This window comes from Phacochoerus africanus, chromosome 4, assembly GCF_016906955.1.
Source record: "Phacochoerus africanus isolate WHEZ1 chromosome 4, ROS_Pafr_v1, whole genome shotgun sequence".
NCBI lineage: Eukaryota > Metazoa > Chordata > Mammalia > Artiodactyla > Suidae > Phacochoerus > Phacochoerus africanus.
The window spans coordinates 108,364,533-108,385,870 of NC_062547.1; the positions used below are offsets into that span (position 1 = coordinate 108,364,533).

General features: G+C 36.7%; 1 protein-coding gene across 2 annotated transcripts in view; it reads left to right on the top strand.

The window, feature by feature from the left end:
• The first annotated feature begins 1,256 nt into the window (after nucleotides 1-1,256).
• PAM (peptidylglycine alpha-amidating monooxygenase) overlaps nucleotides 1,257-21,338 on the top strand; it is a 151,836-nt gene continuing 131,754 nt past the window's right edge. For both annotated transcript variants that reach the window (XM_047778367.1, XM_047778368.1), the window contains exons 1-2: nucleotides 1,257-1,696; nucleotides 2,712-2,832. In XM_047778367.1, coding sequence (XP_047634323.1) covers nucleotides 1,611-1,696; nucleotides 2,712-2,832 — 207 coding nt within the window. In that variant the 5' untranslated portion in view covers nucleotides 1,257-1,610. The remainder of the gene's footprint in view (nucleotides 1,697-2,711; nucleotides 2,833-21,338) is intronic.

Below are 21,338 nucleotides of genomic sequence, written 5' to 3' on the forward strand. Positions count from 1 at the left end.
CATTTTTTGTTTGTTTTAGTTTTAGTTTTTGTTTGCTTGTTTTGTATTGTTTAGCTTTAGTGTCTTGTGATCTCCAGAGGATGATTTAGAGACTAATTTATTATTCATGGAGCACTTCTATATGATCTTACTGATTTTTGTTTTTTACTGTTATTCATCTGACCAATGGATTTATTTGTGATTCCCCAAAATATGTTTATATTCAGTGATAAGTAAAACTTTAGGAAATCTTTTTTCTTTGAAAGTATTTTTACATTTTGAGTGATAGGTTTTAAAATAATGCCTTCAGACTAAAACAACATATTTGGTTACATTGTCTGTAATATATTCAGAACAACAGTAAAGTCAAAACACACATATTTTAAAATTTGGCCTAGTCGAGCCCTCTTCACAAAATATTGAGATGTTGTAATAGTTCTGCACAGCCTCTCATCTACATTAATGTTAACTTCTTGATCATACCCTTAGTAGATAAAATTCATGTGGGGCAGCTTAGATTCTCCTTACTGCTTCTAATTGCATTGCATTAAGTCTTCAAACTTTATTCAAGAAAGAGTATCTTTTGGGAGGTGTGTATTATAAGTAAAGAATTATTACTTTGTATATTAGATTTAGGATTTTTAAATAGGCCATTTCATATAGCATGATAGCTGTAGATTTTTGGTTTGTTTTAAAATAATTCTGAGAACATCAGTGATTGCTTACTTCTGTGGTGATCATGCTGGCGGGGGGGTGTTTTCTCCTTTGATCTATAGCTCTGTGATGCATGTATATAAACATGCCTTTGTTCTCAAAGTCCTTTTCTATCTGATTACTGTTGTATCCAAGTGCTTTGTCTCTGCCTTAGGTTTTTTTCCCCCCTTTCTTGTGCCTTAGCCTATCACTTGTGTGAATAACTTTGTTTACATTCTGCAGAGGTATTAAGTGCATTTTTATAATAGAAGAGAGTGATACAGGAAGTAAGGAGAAGAAATTCGGAGAGTGGAGTGTATGTGAAGGAAAAGGGGGAAAGAAGTAAGTAAAGAAAAAGAGAGTGGGTGTGAGGAAGGAGGAAAGAGCGAAAAGCAGAAGAGGGGCTATGAGGGTTTGTGAAATCTTGGGGGCTGGTCCTAGGGGAGGGAACTCAACAGACCAGCATTTTCCCCAGGCTTGGGCTCAAGCTTGTGAAACTACTAATGTATTAAAGAACCTCAGCTGGGATTTGCTGAGGACAAATGCTGTAATGTGTTAGTCATCCATTATCTGCTTCTATTTTTGCAGGTTCTGAATGATGACTGACGCGGGTTTGTGTGATATCCCTCACAGTCCCTGTCACTCCCGAGCGATAAGGAACCCGCACGTCTAGCCCCAGCACCAAGGCAGAAAGCACCTCTGAAGGGAGGAGAGCTTCCGCTCGCTGACCGAACAAAAGTACCGCCTTCCCACGGGGCTCGGACACCTCGGCCGGTCCACCTCGCGGCTCTCGGGGCAGATGGTGTGTGGCCGCCGCTGGACGCCCGCCGCGCCCCGGCCATGAAGTAGCGGCTGCTGGCGGCGCCGCTGCCCTACCGCCGGCCCCAGCCCAGCGCCGAGCTGCCGGGTCCTCCCGGCGGGGCCGGAGCAGCGTGGACATGGCTGGCTTTCCTAGCCTGCTAGTTCTCCTTGTTTTTCAAAGCAGCTGTTTGGGTTTCAGAAGCCCACTTTCTGTCTTTAAGAGGTGGGTGTGTTTGTTTGTTTTTTAAAAAAAAAACATGCGGAATGTTGTTTGGATGGTTTCTGTGCATGCTGTTGAAAAATGGAATCACTTATGAACCAGAATGTTGGAGAAATATACATGGTTGATTAACTTCGCTGGAATCATTTGGAATTTTAGCACAGTAACTTCTTGTAAAGTCCACCCGACAGAAAAAGCCCACTGTTTGGTAGCCAAGCTGCACTGGCTCTCAAAACTCCAATTGGAAGTTGTGATTTCCAATACTAATTACTCCCTCTTGGGGAGGTATTTCAGAAACTACAATGTAGTCGTTTAGCCTTGAATGCCTTCTTGTTTATAACAGCCTAAAGAGTAAAATAGCAAGAGAGGTAAGTGATGGGGAGAAGCAGATCATGGACTGTAATAGCTGGTGAAAAACACTGAGCTGTATGCAGGCTCCTCTTAATTACTGTGTTAAATATTTATGCACTTGTACATTTGTAATTCATGTTGCAATCTTTTACCCCCTCATACAGCTCTGCCTCCTAGCAATATTATTGTCCGTTTTTTGTTTCTGACTAGTAATAGTTATTCATAAAATAAGTTACAGAAATTTTACTGGCTTGTAGTTAACATTTCTGCCATTAGAAGATTGGCCAGCCTGTGATAATTCTAGTTAATTCATTCTGTACTTTCATTAGCTAGAAACAAATACATATTTTGACAAGTTTTTATTGAATCAAGTTTTAAATGTATCCTTGGTTACTTTGATTATATTTTGTTTACAAGTTGAGTATATGTTGCTGTTGGACTCTACAATTCAATTCTGAGAATGTTACAGAACGTTATATGGTTATTACATCTTTTCTGGGTCTAAATCAACAATCTTTAATCTTTTTTTGTTTTTTTTTAACAATCTTTAAAGTCATAGAATTCATTTTTTTCATCTCATGTCAAGATTCCATTATGTTCAAGCATGTTCCATCTCATGTCCAGTTAAGATTCCATTATGTTCAAAGAAATTTTCTTATTTTTTAAGGTTTAAAGAAACTTCCAGATCATTTTCTAATGAATGTCTTGGTACCACCAGACCAGTAATTCCTATTGATTCATCAGATTTTGCATTGGATATTCGCATGCCTGGGGTTACACCTAAACAGGTGAGAGGAATTCTGTATTTCATTGTTCACATGTTCTGTATACAGTCTATAATTAAAAGAAAAATACTGCATTTATAGCAGTAGTTAGTTCTTTAAAAGGAGACATTTGCTTCCAAGACTCCTCAGATAGGGATAGAATAATTAAATATAAAGAGGAGTAAATTTTTGGTTAAATTTCTTTTTAAAAAGTTTACCCATATTATTTGTGTTTTGAAATGGAACCTTGAAAATTTATGTGTTGAAATTCTCAATGGAGTAATAGCCTCTAAGGCAGCATGTAAGTATATATTAAAATATGAAAAAAATGTTGTAATAAAGATATATGATATTGAGAAGCTGCAGCTGAGAGATTGTGTTGTATGAATACCCTTCTATGGCAGCCACAGGTTGAAAAGTAAAAGCGTGAGTTCACTGCCAAGAATTTGAAAAATAAAATATTCTACACTTTGAAAAGTTAAAAAAAAAAAAAACTGTTCTTACAGGTGGCCGATTGTGAGTTTTCTTTAGCATGACTTGCTTGTCATAAGAGAATATATTTTGAAGAAATAGTGGCAGAACTCAAGCTACCGTGACTTAAAGAGCATTTTGAGTAGAACTAGGTTGTTGCTAGGGCTTTCCCTATTTTACATGTAAACGAAAAGCTCAAACCCACTACTGTCATGTGTGCAAGGTGTTTCATTGAGCATGAAAAAGCCAGAATTGATTATGCTTTTCAGCCAGACAGTGCAGGGATTTATGTATGTCATTAAAAGATAGTCTTCTTCTTTTGAGGCGCTGCAGAGACAGGGAAAGACCTAGGTGTTGTAGAGCTGCAGTGGCTGATGACTCACTGTTGCAGGTAGCCTCCCCCTTGTCCTTTCTTTTTCTTTCTTTCTTTTTTAAAGTACTGAGAAAATAAAAATGTTCTACATACTGTGGAGAATTCTTTTGAAATTGATGTTCAGAAGCTCAAAGATATACATGGTCCTTTTTGGACAACTAAGGATTGACATTCATTTATTTGAATATCCATGTGTTGTCTAAGTATTTATAAATAACTACTGTTGTAAAATTGGCCCTTACTCCCTCAGCCCTGCCTATCCCGAAATGACCAAGCAGATGACTTTTCTGTATGTTTAGTTATTAGTGTCCTGGCCTTTTCACTTTATAAGCTCTTTATTTAGTATTTAGTAAAAAGAGGTATAATGAGATTGGGAAGAGGAAAGAACAGTGATAGTGGCTCACTTCTCAAATCTGCTTCTTCTTGTCTCTTCTCACTTTTAAAAGTGATTTTTCTGCTGTATTTGCTTAAAATGACTTTATATTACTTTGTAAAAATATTCACTGGTTACTCATTAAGCCCTCTTTTCCAACAAAAATATCATTTTCTCAAATAGTCATTTGTTGTAGTTTGTTATTATTCTGTTGTTATTTTTTTTCTTCCCTTTTTTTTACAATAAAAACACTTAAATTATTTAACAATAATCATAATAGTTAATGTGTTGGGGTGAACATTCTCAGAAAAAGTTCCTAGGGGAATTAATTATAAAAGAAGGAAGAGGAGCTCAATTTTCATAATCTTGTAATTATCAAAATAACTCTATGGATAAAACAACATATATTAATAAGGAAATTGCAGCATGTTATTTTGAACTGTCTGCGTTCAGCTTTGCCTCTTGCAATGCACGTTTGCTGGTTGCCTTTCCAGCCTACCATTCCTTCTCACTGTGGTTCCCAGGGAACTGTTTACCCAGGATCCAGAGGTGGAGCACAGGGACTAGAATTAGCAAATCACTGTCTTCTACTTCCCTTTTCTTTATGATTGGTTCAGAAGAAGGCATGTGACCTAGACCAGTCCAGTCAAATCTTAGGACCTTTGCTGGGAATGCATTTTTTTTTTTCATGCATGTGAACAGAAGGTATGAAGTCCTAGGGTCTGCTGAATTCATGAGAGGAGCCATGTCTAGAATAAAACTCGTACTGTTGATGACAGTGCAGAGATACTGAAAGAATAGAGGCTCTTGGTCACATTGCTACTTAGGGACTTTTCCTTTATGTTAGCCTTTCTTGTTTCATCCAGATTGAGTTGGGTTTTCTCTGACTTGAAACTTCAACTTCCTACCTGTGTAAGTAATTACTTGTTCTGTCTGATCATCTCAGAACTGGTTTCTTCCACTTTCCCTATCACTCCCTATTGATCATGTGCCATGACTTTATCCAGCTGGCATATAGGTCATATACCTCATAAACTTTCATGAGAAATGATAATTATCCTATTGAGAATACTCAGGAAGAAATAGATACAGAAACCCCAGAAACTCTTTTTCTCATGAACTTTTTCCTCATGAACTGAATGAGGAAGATTCAGAACTGTGATAATATGAGTACTTTTGGTGAAGAAAGTATTCTTGTCTTAAAATGTAGATGAAACTAAGTTTAATACCCATCTTTAAGAGGAGAGGAGATAAGCAAGTAAGAAAGGAAACAAAAGAAAAAATGTTAGAGGAAAGGAATAAAAGATGAAAAGGAATAAGTAGTTGGCAAAAAAAATCAAGAAAATAGAATGATAAAGAACAAAAAGAAAAAGAAATCAAGAATAACTATAATATGAAGACTAGAACATTTGAAAATCATGTAAGAAAAAGAGGAGTAATTAAAATGTAGAAACAAGGAAGGCCCTTGAGAAGTTAAAGTGTATTTTTTTAATGGCAGAAGATCAAGAAGAGCAACAAAAGTTAAGGAAATAAAGAACTGAAGACCCAAAACTTGAGTTGGTATTTGAGGCAGACCAGGTTGGTTAAAGAGGTATATTCACTCAACAAGTTGGTTTTTTTTATTTTGTTTTGTTTGTTTTATAAAGTAAATCTTAAGTTTTGGCAATAGGAAAGATGCATCAGTGACTCTGATTTACGTTCAACTTGAGATCATTAGGTAAGTTTGGATAGAGAAACAAGCAGATGTGCAATAGCAGTGAAGAGAAGGTATACTTAGCAATAGTACATATAGTACAGCTAACTAGTTTTGTTGATGGCTCTCAGGTCTGCATTAGTGTCTTAGCAAAGACTGTCCAGCCGTGTCAGACCTCTGGGATGCAGTCCATTCTGCCATACCATCGACTTCAGAGCAACCTTTAAAAAAATTGCTCCCATTGGAGTTCCCGTCGTGGCGCAGTGGTTAACGAATCCGAGTAGGAACCATGAGGTTGTGGGTTCGGTCCCTGCCCTTGCTCAGTGGGTTAGCGATCCGGCGTTGCCGTGAGCTGTGGTGTAGGTTGCAGACGCAGCTCGGATCCCGCGTTGCTGTGGCTCTGGCGTAGGCCAGTGGCTGCAGCTCCGATTCGACCCCTAGCCTGGGAACCTACATGTGCCGCGGGAGCGGCCCAAAGAAATAGCAAAAAGACCAAAAAAAAAAAAAAAAATTGCTCCCATTAAACCAGCTGTTGAGAGTCTCAGGAAAGTGGCTTATTACCTATTGCAATATCAGTTTTATATTCAAAGTAAACTCACTCTTTCTTTTCTCTGACTTGAAATTTTTAAAAAATAGTTTATTTCTTTTTTCTTTTTTTCTTTTTTTTGTCTGATTTGTCTTTTCTAGGGCCACAATCATGGCATATGGAGGTTCCCAGGCTAGGGGTCCAATCGGAGCTGTAGCCGCCGGCCTACACCACATACCACAGCCACAGCAACTGAGGATCTGAGCCACATCTGTGACCCACACCACAGGTCACGGCAATGCCAGATCCTTAACCCACTGAGCAAGGCCAGGGATCGAACCCAAAACCTCATGGTTCCTAGTCGGATTCGTTAACACTGAGCCATGACGGGAATGCCTAAAAAAATAATTTCTATCCTCTTTAATAAATTTCTTTTTAATCAGTGTATTTCAGGTTTGGGGAAGATGAAGGAGAAAAGAGTGAGCAGCTTTTAAGTAGCCTAGAATAGAGGTAAAGTAAGAAGAATCTGGTGTCTGATGGCACCGGCTTCAAATCCAGAGACTTGAAGTAGTGGTATTTTGAGACTCTTTTAGCACTTTTTCTTCCTCATTTGATTTTCTTTCTGACCAGGGACCCTGACGGTTTTTGCTATCACCAACTCTCATATAGACAAATAAAATAATTTGATAAACTGCCAGCTCATGGTCATTGTAAGGTATTATCATCAATGTAATGTGTTAACTATCCCATAGGGGTTTGATTATAAAATAGAATAAATAAGGCATAATTACAGTGATTTTACATAAATTATATTGTCTCAATCTAAACCAAATCCAGTAGGCTAGAATATAGGCTTTAGCACCAGACTGACAGCAGTTTCTTCCCAGCTTTTGTAGTGTCATCTCTGGAATTTTCTTAACCAGCTAGTCTTGCATCTGTAGACAGAATAATAATAGTACCTAACCAGGATTATTCTGAGGACTGAGCAAGGTAACACCATTGATATGTTCAGTTGCCCCCTGCCTGCTAAGTTCTCACGAAATGTGAATTCATTGTTATGTTGTGTATTGAGGGAGATGGGAATGAGCCTTAGGATGAAGAAGAAATTGCCAGACCTTGTAATTTCAGTCATGACTTCATGGAGAAGGTAAGACAACATGGTGAGGAGAGGAGAGGTAGCCAAACAAACAAGTAACAGTAAACATGAACCCATGTAAGAGAAACCTGGGGAGAGTAAGCAAGGAGGTAAGTTTCTCAGTGTGCTTATTCGTAAGTAATTTCCGTTGAAAATGGCCTTTATGATCAGAGAATGAACACTGCAAATGGATATGTTTTTCTTAAAGTTCTTTTATGCCTAGAAAAGAAGTTATCAAAAGCAGTTTCGTCAGTGTGAAACCATAATGTTTTTTATATTTATTTGAAATCAGCTTGGATTTTTCCACTTTACTGAGAACTTTGTAAATTGACTTTATTAAAAAAGGACTCATCTAATATAAGTCTTTTCAAATCCTATGTTTAGATTGCATTTTACTCATGTGTTATGTCTGCCGCTTAGGTTCCCTGCAATCTTGATTTAAGGATTTACAAATGTAAACTAATTTTTTGAAAATATAATTTTGCAAAATTAAATATTTTCTCTGAACGTCATAACTTGAAACCATATAATAAATGAATTTCTTTCCTAGGATTATTAGACTGTCATTTTCCTTCCTTATTTTGGGAGTAGTTTGAGAACTGTGGAGGAATACACTTTTTCTTTCTGAACCTCTTATAAATTCTGGTCTCCTTCTATATTTGTCTCTTGACCAGTCACAGATCAGCTTTGAAATTGTAAAGCCGTCTTTCCCTGTGTTCTTGAGCACAAAATATCTATCACCAAGAACAACAGAAAAATAAATGATTCTGAGTTTAAAGATCAGACACCCCAGGGCAACAAGTCGAAAAATGAAACTCAAGGCTTAAGTTATCACTTATTTTTAAATGACGATGAAAGAATGTAGTTGTTGAAATAAAAGCACAACGAACAATATACTCCCGACAAAATTTTCTCAAGAGCTTCCCACGATCTTCCTCTTTGCTTTTTCCACCAAATAAACAACCATTAAGAAATGTATATGGGTTCAGAAAAAAAGGAGTTCCCGTTGTGGCGCAGTGGTTAACGAATCCAGCTAGGAACCATGAGGTTGCAGGTTGGATCCCTGGCCTTGCTCAGTGGGTTAAGGATCCATTGTTGGTGTGAGCTGTGGCGTAGGTTGCAGAGGCCGCTCGGATCCCGAGTTGCTGTGGCTCTGGTGTAGGCCGGAGGCTACAGCTCGGATTAGACCCCTAACCTGGGAACCTCCATATGCCGCAGGAGCAGCCCTAGAAAAGGCAAAAAGACAAAAAAAAAGAAAAAAAAAAGAAAAAAGAAATGTATATAGGGAGTTCGCATCGTGGCACAGTGGTTAAGGGAATCCGACTAGGAACCATGAGGTTTCGGGTTCGATCCCTGTCCTTGCTCAGTGGGTTAAGGATCTGTTGTTGCCCTGAGCTGTGGTATAGGTCGCAGAGGCCGCTCGGATCCCGCGTTGCTGTGGCTCTGGTGTAGGCCGGCGGCTGCAGCTCGGATTAGACCCCTAACCTGGGAACCTCCATATGCCGTGGAAGCGGCCCTAGAAAAGGCAAAAAGACCAAAAAAAAAAAAAAAGAAAAGAAAAGAAATGTATATGTTAACTTTTTCATCTTCTAACTGAAGAAAGTCCCCTTGCCTCCACAATATGTATAATCATGTAATAAGAACCCAGCTTTCATAGGCTTTTCTTTCTGAACTAGTTTAAGAAATCAGTTTTAAAATATCAGGCTCTTAACATAACATCACTTACAAACAGATTTCCCCAGGATATCTATTTATCAAAGATGTAATATATAAGGAATGTAATACATAAGGTATGTAATACAGATGCGGAATTGCTGTGGTGCTTTAATTTTTTTATATTCAGAATGCCAATTAAACTTTTTCATGCAAAGTCACTTGTATGAAAGTTTGGCTTATGGCTGATTTGGGGGATATTATAATATATTAAATCTATTTTTAATTCAATCACTGTGGAATTAAAAAAAGTAACCCCAGAGAATTCTCTAATGGCCCACAGGTTAAGGTTCCTGCATTCTCACCGCTGAGGCTCTGGTTACTGCTGTGCAGCATGGGTTCAGTCCCTGGCCCGGGAATTCCCATATACTGCCTGTGTGGCAAAAAAGAAAGAAAAAAAAAATAGAAGCAAAAAACCGAAGAGAGAACCTTAAATAAATGTTGCAACTCTCATTTAAAAAAAAAAAAAAAAGAAGAAGAAGAAGAAAGAAAAAAAGAGTTCCCTTTGTAATGAATCCGACTAGGTACCATGAAGTTGCAGGTTTGATCCGATCCCTGGCCTTGCTCAGTGGAATAAGGATCTGGAGTTGCCATGAACTGTGGTGTAGGTCACAGACGTGGCTTGGATCTGGAGTTGCTGTGGCTGTGGCCAAGGACGGCAGCTGTAGCTCCAATTTGACCCCTAGCCTGGGAACCTCCAAATACCATGAGTGTGGCCCTAAAAAGCAAAAGCAAAAAAAAAAAAGTATCTCCAGTCAGTGCTTAAAATTCAGGGCAAAATTAACAAGGACCTCAGAAAAATGAGGCTTTAGTGGAATGAGTTTTAGTTCTTTCGGGGTTGTGATTTACTTGTCTCCTTTCTAGTTACTGGTATGTAACAGTATTTGCATTTTTAAAAAATAGAAACTCTTAAGTATTCTTTTGGACACAAAAATAAAAGGAAGGGAGACACCCCATACTTGCATTTCTCCATTTCCCCTCACATGCCAGTTTGACTTTCAGATTAAGCCTCATTTCACAAAAGGAGAAAATTTAACCTCAGCCTTCTAGGCACCAACAGTAGATTATCTGTTATGCTAATTGTAGAGAGTGTATCTGAGCTCTTCCTAAAGCAGCTGGGGAATTGGTGGAAAATGCCCAGGGAGGAGCCACACCTAACTCCAGAGTTTGCATCTGCAACCCCAGTGGATGCCCTGACCACACAGCAGCCACATTCCTTTTTGCCTTCTCCAGCCCTCTGACCTATCTGCCACTATATACTTCGTCCTGTTCTGATTCATCTACACACTAGAACAAACATAGCTAATGGGATTTGACTGAGAGAAGCTGCCTGGGAAATAACTAAGACTTGTGAGACTATGAGTATAAAAGACAGAAATGGTGCTCCAGTAGCCCATCTTGCACGAGTACATTTCTGTTGCAGGAAAAAATAGACCATGTGTGAAGACAGAGTGCATTAAGTCACTGTGCTAAAATGAACATGACTCATGGTCTTTAGTGTTTCTTTTTCTTCCGTTCTTAGTTTTTCTCCCTTTACGAAAAAAAAAAAAATAGAAGAAGCATAGAAATTTTGCCATTGAGGAAGAAAAATCGAGAAATAGCCTAATTCTGGATTAGTATTTGCTTCTTATTTAAAAAGACTTAGGCAATGTGTATAAAATTCCAGGATTTGGAAAAAGAGCAACAGAAGAATTAAAATGATATACCCTTCTTCTTCCTCAAGTGAGGAAGTAATGTTATCTATTTTACCAATGGAGAAGCTAATAGCAAAGAAAATGTGGTGATTATTAGAAAGGGTGGTTGGTCATCAGGCCCTTGTTTTGTTTATTTAGCTGCCTCACATTAAATTGTTGTCCCATTTTATATTTTAATAGGGGATTGGTATCATTTAGGATGCTGCATATCAAATTATTAAGTTGTATTTATTTTTATAATTCAACAAATAACAGCAAGGCTGGACTTCTCTTGTGGCAACTCCTTGTCACTGCAGCAGCTCAGGTCACTGCTGTGGCATGGGTGTGATTCCTGGCCCCGGAACTTTTGCCTGCCATGGCACAGCCAAAGAAAAAAAAAAACACAACAAAAAGGCAAGTCATTAACAGCAGGGTTCAATTATACAACTAAATAGAATACAAAAGTGTTAAATGGATCTTGTAAATGACAAGTGAAGATCTCATATAGTTGATTGCTAATTATTTAAGTTTGAATTATGATGCTTCCTCTTTATTTTTACAGAAATCTATTTAATATTCACTTATGGAAGATATGATTGAACTATTAACTGTTTTCCACTGTGACTGTAGTCTAAACCTGTTAGATATCTTGGTTGAGAGCTGCAAATATACACTGACCATTTTTCCTTATTAAAAATGAGAAACAGAAAGGAGACTTTTATTTTCAATTAATTTTTGATATTTTTAAAAAAAGTTTTATTGGAGTTGATTTACAGTGTTCTGTAAAGTAACCCAGTTATACATATATATACACATTCTTTTTCTCACATTATCCATACAACTCAATGGCAAAAAAACAAACAACACAACTGAAAAATGGGCAGAAGACCTGAATAGACATTTCTCCAAAGAAGACACACGAATGGCCAACAGACACATGAAAAAATGTTCAACATCACTAATTATTAGAGAAATGCAAGTGAAAACTATAATGAGGTACCATTTCACACCAATCAGAATGGCCATCAGTAGTAAGTCTACAAATAACAAATGGTAGGGAGGGTGTGGAGAAAAGGGAACCCTCCTACACTCTTGGTGGGAATGTAAATTGGTACAACCACTACAGAAAACAGCATGGAGGTACCTCAGAAAACTAATTATAGAGCTACCACATGATCCAGCAAGTTTTGCTATTTTTGAATTAACGCAATACTTAAGAGGATGTTAGAGAAAGTAACTACAGTGTAAGAGACTCCCTAATAATCATCTATTTTTTTTTTCAATAAGATTTGGAGTCCTTTTGGTTTGATTTTTTTCTATTGAATTTTTTAAAGGAGAAAACATTGTCGAGTGCTCATTATGTAAATTATTATAATAGGCACTGTACAAGCATTGTTTCATTAATTCTCATAAAAATTTTCTGTTCAAAGTACTGTTATTCCCACTTTTTTTGTCTATTTACCCTTTCTTGGGGGGCTCTCGTGGCATATGGAGGTCCCCAGGCTAGGGGTCGAATCGAAGCTGTAGCTGCCAGCCTACGCCAGAGCCACAGCAACGCGGGATCCTAGTCACATCTGCAACCTACACCACAGCTCATGGCAACGCTGGACCCTTAACCCACTGAGCAAGGCCAGGGCTTGAACCCACAACCTCATGGTTCCTAGTCAGTTTCGATAACCACTGAGCCACAACGGGAACTCCTGTTCCCACTTTTTTATGAGAAATTGAAACTCATGGATATTAAATAACCTGTCCATAGCCAGGTAGCCAGTAAATTGAAGAATAAGGATTTGAATACAGATCTATTTGAATCTGAGATGCATGCTTATTTTTCATGATTTTGAACCTCCAATCTGTTAATGGCCTATATCTTTCCCAGAAAACGTTACTATTGTATATTTTTATATGTGCATGTCTATGTACAAATGCACACACACTCACTTGTTTTTTTATTACACATATCTTATAAAATAAAAGTTTCCTTTTAAACAAACCAAATATATGTTAGTGGCTTTATCCTAAATTATTCAATAACTATTTTTTTTTATATTTTCTCATGTCTATCCAGAAGGAAATGCTACTAATCTGAATTCTGATAAAATATTTCTGATTACCTGGCTGTTGAAAAACACATTGCAGTCATCCTAGTGTAGTTTAACACAATTTTGAATTACTCCTGTCCAAATCTAAGCCAGAGATTAGAAAATTATTTCTTAAAGTGTCAGATAGTAAATATTTTGGCTTGCCAGCCATAAGGTCCCACTTGTAAGTTCTATAGTTAGAAACAGCCATAGACAATATGTAAATGAATGGCTTGGCTGTGTTCCAATTAAAAACTTTATTTACTGAAACAGGCAGCCATCCATGGACTGTTGTGTCTTGATCCCTGAATGAAACCATTGCATATGCCATTTAGGCTAATAAATAGATTTAACCTTTGACATCTCATGAACTGTGTCTTCTGACTTAGAGAACATAGAGAATAAAAATACCAATATATGGTTAACAGCACTATGATCTTTGTCCCTTAGTTACCTATTCAGTTTTCATAAGTAAATGGTCATAAAAAAAGTTCTGTTGTTTGAAATACTGCATTGTAAATGGCAGTTCTTGTGTTAGTTACTCTAGACCAAATACACTGGCGTCTTTCTTGGCTCCTGTTTCTCACACCCCATAAACAATATGCCAGAAAATCCTATTGGTTCTACTTCCAAATATATCCAGAATCCAGCCTTTTGTCACCACACCCATCTTTCCCTCCCTGGCCCATGCACCCTTCTCTCTTTCCTGGACTATTACAGCAGCTCTCCTAACTGATCTGCCTTCACCCTTATATTCCTAGAATCTGTCCTTCTTCCTACATCTACAGAGCTCCTAATTAGACAGAAATCAGATCACAGCACCCTCTATGATTACCCTTTTAGAGCTTCCTGTACCCCTCACATTTAAAACTGAAAACTTTACAGCAACCTCTAAAGCTCTTTATTTTTCCTGCAGTCTTTCCTTACTCCTTTGTCTCTCATCCCTCATTTCTGTTATAAGACATTATGAGAATAAGATAAACCACATGTTCAGTTTGGCAGCTTGCTGGTTGCAAGATCTTAGGCAAGTCCCTTAACCCTTAATGAGCGTCAGTTTCCTTACCTGTAAAATGATGCCAATAATAGCTCTCATCTGATAGGATTGTATCTTGGTGAATTTATATGTGTAAAGCCCAATACCATTCAGCAAACCATTAGTTTTTATTATTTCTTCCCCGAAGTACATTACAATGAGTAAGTTAAGACATGTTATCAAATAACTAATGCAAGACACTAAGGTATTATAAATTCCTTAGAATAGTTGAAGAATTGCAGAGGATCAAGTTGAACATGAAGAGGGTAATTGCAACAATACTTTAGTCAGGACCATAATCTTCATTTTCTAAGGCACCTCATACAAGTAGATTAGAATCTGCATTTCTCTCTTGCTTCATTAGGAGAATCTTTGTGGAGGCAATAGGATTTAAAGAATGTGTAGAGATTTTGGAAAAAAACAGATTCATTATAAAGGCACCATCCTAGAAATAATGCTATAAACAGATTAAATAATCAGAATCTCAACTTTTATAATTTTGTCTTTAAAAGAATCTAGTAGTACAGTTTACTGAGGATAACTATAAACCTTTAGGCACCAAAAGCCATCACTGTCAAACATGTAAAACAAAAATTCAAAGCAAGGTTAGTTAACATACAATTATAGAGGGATAGTTTGTATATCAAATAGATTCCAAAAGGCAATGAAGGAAATTGTATACAATTTGTATATTTTAATCAACAGACTAATTTAATGTATATTTAGCATAGAATGAATATAATTTAATATCCATGTAGATATAAAATTTTACATTTTAGGAAGAGAATATACATTTTTTGAATGTATATAAAACATTTATTTAAAAAATACGTAGCTGGACAATAAGAAACTTAAACGTACTGTAATAATTTGAGTTTTATAGCTATTATCCTCTGATATAATCCAATAAAACTGGAATTAGATCATGAAGAGATGCCATGGAAACTTAGCTACTTAGAAATTAAGGACCATTCTCTATACAACCAATGAAACAAGGAGAAAAATTAAAACTGAAATTCTTAATTATCTAGAGAATAATATAAGGAGAATACTTGATAACAAAAACCCATGAGACCCAGCTAAAGCAGTACTCAGAGTAAAATTCACAGCCTTAAATTCTTTTATAATGAGAAAGTAGAATAAAATTAAAATCACATAAACTTTAAAAAGTGAGAAAAAGAGCAGTCATAGCAATAAAAAGGAAAAATTAATAATAAAGACAAAAGTTTAAATTAATAAAATAGGACAAAAGTAATCTAAACAAAATAAGAAACCATTTCTTTGAACATCCATTAAAATGGATAAGCTGGAGTTCCCTTGTGGTGCAGTGGGTTAAGGATCCAGCACTGTCACTGCAGTGGCTTGGGTCACTGCTGTGGCATGGATTTAGTCCCTGGCCTAGGAACTTCTATATAATGTGGGCATGGCCAAAAAATAAAAAAAATATATAATAAAATGGATAAGCCCACGTCAAACCTAAGGATAAAAAAGTGCAAAAATTATACATTATTAAGTATTCGAAAAGATGAAAAAAATTTAGACACTGTTATGTACACCTCTGTTGGTAAATTTTATAATCTTAAGGAAATGATTTTCTAGAAAATACTTAGGTATCCAGGTTGACCTAAAAAGATGTTTAAAAATCTGAGCAGACTACTAACTACAGAAGAGACTGGAAAGGTAAAAATATATGCACTTACACACATATGCATATATATGTGTATGCACACACAAACTTTCAAAGTTGAGAATTATTTAACCAACAACAGGCTAAGGATGAGTAAAAACATATGTGACAGAAAAAGGACTAATATGCTAAATATAAAACGAGGTCCTATAGACTGCTGAGAAGACAAGCAACCCTAAAGGAAAGTAAACAAAAAATATTCGTGTTAAATTAACAGATTGAAAAAGTTCAACCCTGTTAGTAATCATAGAAATTAAAATTAAAGAAAAAATGATACTATTTTTTTTTCACTCATTGATATGGCAGAAAAATTGTAAAGAGCAATAATATATGGAGTTTTAAGGATGAAAAGACATGGGCAGGCTCACACATTGTTGGTAGAGGATGCATTGCCACAAGCTTTTAAAGAATGTTATCTGGAATTATCTTTTAAAGTATTCATCTCTAAAATTGTGGGAGATCATTCTATAGAATATTATGCATTAAGTGAAAGACTAAGATAGGTCTGTGTGTCTTGCTCCAGAAGCATTGTCGTTATGCGAGAAAAGCAAACTGCAGGAAGTTCCTGTTGTGGCCCATTAGTAATGAGCCTGAGTAGTATCATGAGGATGTGGGTTCAATCCCTGGCCTCACTCATTGGGTTAAGGATCTGAAGTTGCCGTGAGCTGTAATGTAGGTCACAGACATGGCTCGGATCTGGCATTGCTGTGGTTGTAGTGTAGGCCAGCAGCTGCAGCACCACTTCAACCCTTAGCCTGGGAACTTCCATATGCCACCCTAAAAAAAAAAAAAAAAAAAAGGAAAGAAAACTGCAGAGTCATGTTCAGAGTGTGGCTCCATGTTAATCTTAATAAAATGTTTCTTTATATTTGTTTGGGTAGATATTTTTGTACAAACATGAGGGCAGTTGGAAGGGGGTATATTAAGTTGGAAACTGTTCCTTTGGGGAGGTAGCAGGGGAGGAGGACAACAACAGATTTTTTAGTATATATCAAAGTTGTTTTGTCATTTTAAAAAATCCTCTATTATTTTGTAATTGTTAAAATTTAACAAGGAAATAAACAGTATCACCAAAAAGGATCCTCTATCTTCCTGATATAAACTCCTAACATTCTTGGAAATCTTTGGAGGGATTTTCCACACAATGCTTCTAATTGATAAATTTTTAATTCTTATTCCTCTGCTTTGCAACAGTGCTATTAAGAGAGCCTGATTAATGAAAGACTTTAGGAAATGTGGTACAAGGTTAGAAACAAATACAGCCAGATTTGTAGGGGGGTCATTCTTCTATTATAGTCAGTCTGAAGATATTTGTGGAAGCAATCATGCCTATGTTTCCACATTAGCAAGAAAAGTGATCCTCTCTGCACTTATTAGCCACCAGGAAAATCCTTTGTTTCACTTATTTTCAGATTTATGTAGCCTGAATTAATATTTCAATAACCCCATTCAAGAGGAGCATTTGGAGCCATTCCACCTGAATGTTGAATTCTTTAAGCAAAAGTGCAGAACACACTCTTTCCAGGCACAGATTGCTTTTCACAGATAATGTATTCTACTCAATCATGTATAAAGGGACAAATCTGATGTACACTTTAAAGACATGGCTCTGCTTCAGCATGTAGAAGTCACTCCATCCAATGAAGCTCAGAACATTTTTGGAGAGGAAGGTATATAAAAATAGGAAGTACATTGCTACTATGCATCATGTCATCCTCCCAACTCAGCTAATACAGTATTAAATAAAAACATTTGCCATGGCAACATCGATTTACAAAGGGCAAATGATGTTTCTGCTAGATTGGAGAATTTCCTTTCATAGATCTCAGATGTGCATACAGTTAACATTTTAACACCCTTATTTAATAATTTTGTGTAAGATTGAAAAGGCTTTGCTAGATTATCTTTAAATGTTTTCATTTGGAAATAGAATCCAAAACAGAACAAACTCTTAAACTGACTTCAGTTTAAATTCAGGCAGAAAAACACCATGAAAATATTTCAGCCTTCACTATGGAAATAAAAAATTATTTATTTTCTGGTGAGCTAGCTTGAGCTATGGTTAAATCATTTGCTTCCAACTGAATGATTACTTTGCTATGAAAATGCAGCTTCTCTGTTTACCTTACTGTTTCTCCAGTTGATGTTATTAGTTGTATTATTTAGCTTCCCTGTTTTGGACATGTTAAAATATTAACTATCTCCATGTATTTTTCATTAGTGCTAAGGCAGTATTCACAGATATTTTACTGTTGTGGTTTTATCTACTTGCCTCAGACTTTAAAGGCGGACACACTAGATGTTAGAAAGAAGATAGATTGGTAGCCTGGGTAAATGCAGGTGTTAAAAAGGTGACTGTAGTGAGGTCAGACAAGTTTAGAAGTTAACAAAGAGTCTCTGTATTGTTTTTTGCAGTCATAACCACTCCATAATACAAAATGGAGAAAATTGTGCTCAGGGGTGAGGAAATTAAGTTCCTGCCCTAAACAGCTCAGAGTTGAGAGTAAAAAATTTATCTTACTCAACATGAATTGTTCGACTCTGCCAGAGGTATATACCATTCTTTCTTCTACCTATCATTTATTTAATCAGCCTAGTAAACTGGGTCTAAAAGCCCATGGCTTTTAGGTATAAGGGGACTTTTAGTCCTTCAATCAATTGTGGCAGGAGTCAGTTGAAATAAATAAGGTATTTCATGCAGTTACTGCCCGCAATATTCCCTTTTCACTTTGGTTTGTGTTGACCTGAAAACCTTCTACAATAGCCAAAGAGATTTGAAGTGCCACTGAAGCAAATAAAAGCCAAATCCAGCACTCTTTTAGTGCTTTAAAGTCAGCTGCTGTTGGAATACTCCGAGTTTGTTGGAAGACTGTAATATCATTTATTTCCCCATTTCCCTTTTTTTCCATAATGTGTTTTCCCCAAAATAAAAATTCAGTTATCCAAAAAGTTGACATGTGTATGAATCCAAGATCATTTCCTTACATCTTTAAACTTTCTATAACCTATTTATTGTTGTGGGGTTTTTTTGTCTTTTTTTTTTTTTTTTTTTTGCTATTTCTTGGGCCGCTCCTGCGGCATATGGAGGTTCCCAGGCTAGGGGTCCAATCGGAGCTGTAGCCACTGGCCTATGCCAGAGCCACAGCAACGCAGGATCCGAGCCGCGTCTGCAACCTACACCACAGCTCACGGCAATGCCGGATCGTTAACCCACTGAGCAAGGGCAGGGACCAAACCCACAACCTCATGGTTCCTAGTCGGATTCGTTAACCACTGCGCCACGACGGGAACTCCTATTGTTGTTAAGAACTTTATAGAGAATAGAGATTTGCAAACCTGTGAATCACCATGTTATGAAGGAGCACACTAATCAAATTAAGAGCTGTCTTGAATCTTCATTGTTGTAGTCAATTCAGGAAATCATCAATTTGGAATGAGTTTTTTCTTTGAACTATATTCAAACTTACTATAGCAAAATCCAAAGATATCATTGCATATATGTTAGTATTTGTAGAGTTAATTCAGGCATCTATAATATCTTTACAGTAATTTTGCTTGGGTATTGAAATGTAAACAAAGTTGAACTGATTTTTCCAACTGGTCTGTTTCTAAATATCAATCTTCCAGGCCATTTTATACAATGACTTTTAAAATAATAAAAAATGTTTTATAAAATAATCTCATGTCACCATTGTAACACCAAAGTACAGCAGTCACTATAACATACCTAACCTGTTGTGTAATGCAATGAATAGAACACCTTGGTTAGCCAGCCATTATTTACAGTATTATTTCTTTCTGCCTGGGGAGAAGTCTCAATTCCATCTGAGTATTCATCACTCTGGGCACAAATCTACATTTCATGCCTTTTTATTGAGATATCAACCTCACCTCTATCCTTCTTGAGATGTTCTGTCAAGTTCGTTAAGAGGAAAGACCTGTCTTGTTCACTACTCTGTTCTTTGGGCCGAAAACAATGCCATGTCTGATGAAGATTCATTAATTTTCTTTTAGAAGAGAAGTAAATTGTCTGCATAGAAAAAATATTTCCTGTCCCTCCTTAAGGCTTCTAAACCTGAGTAAACCCACACACACACACACACACTCACACACACTCCCTCTCACACCAGTGACTGTAGTACTTTTATGTCTCTATAGTTATCACCATTTAGGAGTCCCCTGCAGCCATGTGCTTCATATATAAGAAGTATTCTGAAGTTCATTGTTTTTATTTTATCTGTTATCTAACTTTTTCTCTTGCACGATATTTTCATTTTTATCTTTTTGAGATATAATTTACTCAAAAATAAAAACCAATTTTAAGTGTACAGTTTGATGAATGCTCGCAAATATAGGTGGTTGTGTAACTGCCACCAAGATATAGGAAAGAGCATTTCCATCTTCTCAAAACATTCCCTTCTGCCCCTTCCTGCCCCTATGCCTTTCCCCATCACCATCCACTATCCCCTGGCAACTGCTGATCTTTCTTTCACTATAGTTTGGCCTTTTCTAGATTTACATATGGATGTAATCACAACAGTATTTAAGTCTTTGGTGTCTGACTTCTTTCATTGAGCATGGTGTTTTTGTGACTCATCCATGACATTGTGTTTATCAGTAGTTTGTTCACTTTTATTGTTAAGTGGTAGCCATGGGAGAGTCTGGACTGTAACTCAGGCAGGCTGGCTCTAGATCCTGTGCTTTTAAACCACTATGTTAGAAAGTTTTTCATTCCATGTAATTTTTAAATAATCATCTCTGATAATGCTAGTCTCCTACTCAAAAATCTTCAGTATCTCCTTATTCTGTCCAAATACATTCTCTAGGCCATATTCTGGCTTTTAAATTCTTAGCCCTATGGTCCCCACCTGTGCCACTTTACTTTTTAATTTCCTGCATTGCTCATTCCTGAATTCTCCACTTTCTACCATACTTAGCCTGTTTGTTATTCCTACAAGCAGATGCCTTTAAATCTCCTGATGTTATTTTTTTTCTTCTTGTAATTAATATAATATAAAATGTTCCTCATCTTCACCTATTGAAATATACCCCATTAAGTTACAGACCTGTGTCCCTTTTCCCAAGAACCTACCTGATTTCCTCAGACTGATCTGATCTAGTGCCGTAATAATTTACACCACTCTTATAGACCTATTGTATTGTCACTTACAGTGATTCATTCTCATGTTTTAAATCTCTCCCATTAAAGGGCCTTTGAAACCAATGACTGCATCTCATTCATCTATGTGCATATTTTTGTCAGTTTATGCTCATGCTGAGGAAGCAAACATCACGATCTATATTTAAAAGAAGCCAGCTCATAACTGTCCTGTAGACAAGATATTATTTGCACGATGCTTTTTATTGTGTCTTGCACATGGAAGGTACCCCAGTGAATATTTGTTAGTAGACCTTCCTTGACTGTCTGCCTAGCTATTTCTTCTGCTCTTAGTGACATGTAGGAAAGCAAGTTGGCTGATGACCCATATGCTGTAATAAAGATTGTCGGTCTAGTTAAGGCCCTATTCCTGGTGCCTTGCAGAGCACCTAATAAATGTTTGTTGAGAATTGCTTGTGCCTTTGGTCAAGGCACAGAGCACATTAGAAAATACAGATTGATTAAGTAGTTAAACATCTCATCTCTTTGCTTCAAGTGGTTGGAGCCACATTAGATTGTTTTACCTCCTCAATGGTCTAAATTCTAGGTATCTACAATTCTTTCTTCCTTTGAAACATCTTTTAGATTTTTCCCTTTTCCTCTCTGTTCCAATG